Source organism: Atractosteus spatula, chromosome 14 (assembly GCF_055471065.1).
Source record: "Atractosteus spatula isolate fAtrSpa1 chromosome 14, fAtrSpa1.hap1, whole genome shotgun sequence".
NCBI classification, from domain to species: Eukaryota; Metazoa; Chordata; class Actinopteri; order Semionotiformes; family Lepisosteidae; genus Atractosteus; species Atractosteus spatula.
The window spans coordinates 3,125,096-3,130,114 of NC_142719.1; the positions used below are offsets into that span (position 1 = coordinate 3,125,096).

The 5,019-nt window shown below is 47.6% G+C and overlaps 1 protein-coding gene across 1 annotated transcript; it reads right to left on the minus strand.

Moving 5' to 3' along the window:
* Positions 1 to 888: 888 nt before the first annotated feature.
* LOC148820399 (uncharacterized) lies at positions 889 to 3,907 on the minus strand. Its single transcript, XM_088933079.1, has 8 exons — positions 3,521 to 3,907; positions 3,329 to 3,441; positions 3,201 to 3,244; positions 2,930 to 3,104; positions 2,750 to 2,855; positions 2,590 to 2,675; positions 2,435 to 2,520; positions 889 to 2,276 (listed from the first exon to the last, which is right to left on the minus strand). The coding sequence occupies exons 1-8, from the start codon at positions 3,905 to 3,907 to the stop codon at positions 889 to 891; spliced, it is 2,385 nt and encodes a 794-aa protein (XP_088789205.1).
* Positions 3,908 to 5,019: the final 1,112 nt, after the last annotated feature.

Consider the following 5,019-nt stretch of genomic DNA (forward strand, 5'->3'; position numbering starts at 1 on the left):
ATGTTGTTACAGTTCTTTTGTAATGCTAGGTGATAAAATTTCTTCACTAAAACATAATTGAATACAGGTTCTTTAAAAAAAGAAACTATCACTGTCAACATTTTTTAAAGTCCTCTTCTGTATACAAGACTGTTAGGTCACAGTCCTTTTTATTTCTGGTCTGTTAATCCTTTGTGTAGAATGCCCCATAAGGACACAACGGGAGCTCTGAAGTCACAGATATGCCTACCTTTGTTAGATAATCATACTTCTCCCAGGTGAAACCATGTCTTATGCTACACGTACATGGGATGCAGGGACCAAGCACACATCTCTGGGCAGGCAGACAGAAGGCAAATAATGCCTCTCTTCTCCCTATTGAATTCCAGAATGTGTAAAAAAAACTGAAAGCCAGACTTCAAGGATGTTTTCCCATTTCCCCAAGTTCTATTTTCATGATTCAGCTAATTTCCCTGAACCCTTTTAAAACCTAGACTCACAACCTTCTTCTTTAGAAGGGCCGTTACTGAACTGGTTCAGATACACACACACACTTCCTGCTACCCCAATCTACCATCTCCTCTCATTGTGTAGGCCAAGTCCAAACCACGGGCTTATCCAGAGTCTTGGCTATTCCCCCACCAGGAAGCATCCCTCGAGTCAGCAAGCCTACATAATTCTAATACCCCCTCCAGAAGCATCTCCATTCAGGTACACACCAAGACCACCGTTGGGCTCAAAAGACCTTTATTGTCCCAGTACAATTGACACATTGAGGTCCGAGGCAGAGGGACCCAGGATGTACCTGGAAAGAGAACAAAAAGGAATGAGCACATCACAATCCCAGGAGGAGCTTAGCACACCTGCTGTGGATCTACCAGAAGAATTGCACCCACCTGAAGTAGAAGGCTAGAGGCTCCCATCGGAAGCCATAGGAGGCATCCCTGTCCTTCCGTGGTCCTTTTCTGGAAATTCCTTCTGCTCCAAGGCTGTAGCACCTTCATGGTCCACACTGCCCAGTTCCAGAGCTTTGGATTCCCCCATACCTTGATCAACCTTCACTTTTGCATTCTGGTCATTCACACTGCTAACAGGAGAGGAATCACCCACTTCATGGGGAGGGTCATCCAAGTCACTTTCCGATGCCATTTTGGACCCTTTTTGTTCGTTACTTGGGAGAACTGAGCGCGTAGCAGTTGAGCCAACAGGAGCTTCCTCAGCATCACCTTGCACATCCTCCAGGTCACTCTCCACATCACCCTCACTGGAATCACCTTCCAAATCTCCTTCTGCATCCCCCTCAGTATCTCCTTCCAGGTCAACCTCCACATCCCCCTTGCTAGCATCTCCTTCCAGGTCACCTTCCAAATCACTCTCCACATCCCCTTCTACATCTGCTTCACCGTCATCCCCCTCATTATCTCCTTCCAGGTCACCCTCCACATCCCCCTCACTGGGATCCCCTTCTACGTCACCTTCCACATCCCCCTCAACATCTGCTTCACCATCATCCCCCTCAGTATCTCCTTCCAGGTCACCCTCCACATCCCCTTCATCACCAGCACTACCAAACCTGAACCTTGTTCTAAACATGGTGCCATTAGCTGGGACAGCCGACAGGGTTGCAGTCAGGTTCACTGGAAGGTCCTCAGCAACATCTCCTTCCACATCCCCCTCACCGGGATCCCCTTCTACATCACTCTCCACATCCCCCTCACCACCATCCCCTTCTACGTCACCTTCCACATCCCCCTCACCACCATCCCCTTCTACGTCACCCTCCACATCTGCTTCACCATCATCCCCCTCAGTATCTCCTTCCAGGTCACCCTCCACATCCCCTTCATCACCAGCACTACCAGACCTGAACCTTGTTCTAAACATGGTGCCATTAGCTGGGACAGCTGACAGGGTTGCAGTCAGGTTCACTGGAAGGTCCTCAGCAACATCCCCTTCCACATCAGCTTCACTGCCATCTCCTTCCACATCACCCTCCACATCCCCCTCACTGGTATCTCCTTCCAGGTCAAGTTCTGCATCTGCTTCACTATCATCCCATCCAGGATATCCATTCAGGTCACCCTCCACATCCCCCTCACCGGTATCACCCTCCACATCCTCTTCTGCATCCCCCTCACTATCTCCTAGGTCACCCTCCGCATCTTGAAGAGGGGTTTCTTGGCTTGCCACACCATCTCCTCCTTTGACCTGAAACCAGAGGAGTCCACGGTCTCTGGCAGGGGCTTTGCTCTTTAGGGGAGTGTCCTCAATCAGTATGGGCCCAGTGCTCACAACATCTATAAGAAGAACGGGGATAAACAGAAGTCAATCCAGATTAGAGCCTTGTATTCCTCATGTAGTAACTACAGGTAAGGCTCATAAGCTCCAGTCTGCAGCATGCTAGCCCACATTAGACCAGCAGACAGAATGACGATGTTACCCTGAACAGTAGTACCTGTTATTATGGACGTCGGAGGGGAAGCGGTACAATTGGAGTCACAACAGTCACAGACTGCCCTAGCATATTCCAGGTCTTCCCATCTAGGAAGAGAAAAGGCTGTTAGGAAGGACGCTCCAGGCTGAGCACAGAGACGGAATACTGGATCTTACATTTTCCTCACAACATTGAAGCTGCAGGACTTCGTGTGCAGCTCTGCTTTCCATCTGCTCATGAACACGACACAGTGCAGGTACATCTGAAAAGAGCAGGAAAGCTTAGCGAGTTCAAACCCACATTTATGGTCAGGAGGCCGACTGCGGCGGTCTGTACCTTGGATGCCACCTTAAGCTCCTTTGCGTCTACAGAGAAGTGGATGGCATCATCTGCTCTGGGAGAGTGAAACCTGGAATCCGCTCCCAGGTCCTTGTTCATGCAGCTGGCGGTGGGGAAGGAAGATCAGGTTAGTGCCAAGTACTCAGCTTCAATAGAGCACAAGCGAGCAAGTCATACCCATAGTTCTCGATGATGGAGTACTGAGGTAGAGACTGAGGATCTTTGGAGAGGGTTGCATAGCATGACTTGAGAAAGAGTCGCTCTCCTCTGGACTGGGGATAGCCTCTAGCCTGGAAGTGGAGCACATCACCCATGCTGTACACATTGGCGAGGGAAGCAGCAGTCCAGGCAGCTGTAGAAACAGTACCAGGAGGATTTTCAGCTTCAAAAGAGAGGAGCTTCCAAGCTACAAAAGCACCCATGGAGATCCACAGTAGCAGGTACTTACAATTCATGAGGGTCAAGCTGAATCTATCAAGGTAGTACTCTTGCCTGGAAGAAGATAAGCATTTAGAAACCACACAAGACGAGCATGTTCTATACTGTGGGGGGGCTGAGCACTCTCCCAAGCCTCACCATGCATAGCTGCATTGGATGTCCACATTGATACGAGGAACCCCATCTTGCTGAGCCCTCTGACTCGGGACGTAGTGCAGCACATTCCTATAAGCAATGTAACCTGGTGACATCTGGACGAGACAGTAGGCATTAAAAGGGTGCTTCAGCCTAGCGAGTGGTCAGTATTAGGTCAAGAGACAAGACCCTTACCAGCCTCTGACTGTCACAATCCTGCAGGCTATAGCTGAAAAGCAGGTCGCCACTCATCGGATCCATGCTGTTGTTCCCACAGTTTGACCCTAGAGTTAGCTGGCCATCATAGGAACTAAAGCCATAAAGATTCTGCTTGACCCGGATGACCATATCACTGTCTGCGCAGCTGACAGAAACATCCTGAAGAGAGTCGGCATCAGACTGCACACTAGAATGGTGGGCATCTGTGAGGTTCGCACCTCCGTCCACCATCAGTTCATCACCAGCCCTCAAATCCAGCAAATTCTCACTCATCTGCTTGGGGTCTCCTGAGCTTCTTGGAGCACTGAATATAGAGAAAGGCTGTGTCCCTGCAAAGCAGAGACAAAACACAAACAGCCACATTTGGGCAGAAGAGAGGGGGGAAAAGCAGCAATGAGGAAGTGAAACAAGAACAACAAAAAAAGAAAGGCCAAGGCAGGAAAATCCAATGAGTTGGCAGAAGGAAATGGCTGGATTTATAGCAGAAGCCAATCAAGGCCCCATGTGCTCAGCATTAGTGCTCATGGAGCTCAAAACAGATCTGGTTTTACCCCAAATGATCGACACTGGATTAACAATGGGACAATTCTATTTGAAGATTAAAGACTAATTCGAGGCTGCCTCATATTGGCTCCAGTCGTAACATGTCGTAATTGATAGATTAAACACACTTCAATTCAATTGCCTCCATACCTACACCTGTAGATTTTACTGCTCATTGACATATGAGAGCCAGGTGACACTGATTCATGGTGTGAGATTCTCAAAAAAGCCTGTTCATTTGACATCAGCTGCATTCATTTTTGTTAAATCAATATAGCAGGACCACCTACTAAGGAAAAGTGCAGAATGCACAACTTTGAGGAATTCATCAGTTTCTAATTGTAACCAGACTTAAAGGACTTCCGGTTCAGCTCAGCACAACTAACAGAGGATAAATCAGCTCATAAATAAAAGTGTTGTTCCCATCAGTGACCCCTTCTCCCACCATCACACACGCTGCCTGATTCTTTAATAGACGCAATACCTGTTGCTGCATTTTGTACTGTATTCTGCAAACAGCTAGAAGTGTTCAGCATTATGCAAGGGGAAAATGAGCTCTTAATCGAAAGGCAAGACGTTTTGCAATGAGAAAAACGTGCTGGACAATACTAGAAGGCATAGGTTGTTTCATAGAACATTATCGGCCATGAATTACAGTTCTCAGCAAAGAGTGCCCCCTACTGGAGAATGTTGTAGGAGTTGATTTTATACACTAATCTAATGCTATAAATGAATTTTTGGCTTTAAGAAATGAAGTCATTCCTGTATATAATGTTAGCATGCCCAAAGGGGTTGGGCAACCATTTGACCTTGGACCCCTAGAGGGTTCTGTCTCCTTACTGAGGAGTTTTTGGTTCCTTTCCTTCATTGTCTTCTGGTTTTCTGTTCTGTATTGACAAAATGTATGGTCAATTGCATTGTTAAGCGACTTG

Excerpts from the sequence above, each read along its gene's own strand:
- LOC148820399 (XM_088933079.1), bottom strand. The coding sequence starts at position 3,907 with ATGTGGCTGTTTGTGTTTTGTCTCTGCTTTGCAGGGACACAGCCTTTC. Across the intron at positions 3,105-3,200 it reads CAGCTTGACCCTCATGAATT|CTGCCTGGACTGCTGCTTCC; the intron begins GTAAGTACCTGC and ends CTGTTTCTACAG. Across the intron at positions 2,521-2,589 it reads TTCAATGTTGTGAGGAAAAT|ATGGGAAGACCTGGAATATG; the intron begins GTAAGATCCAGT and ends TTCTCTTCCTAG.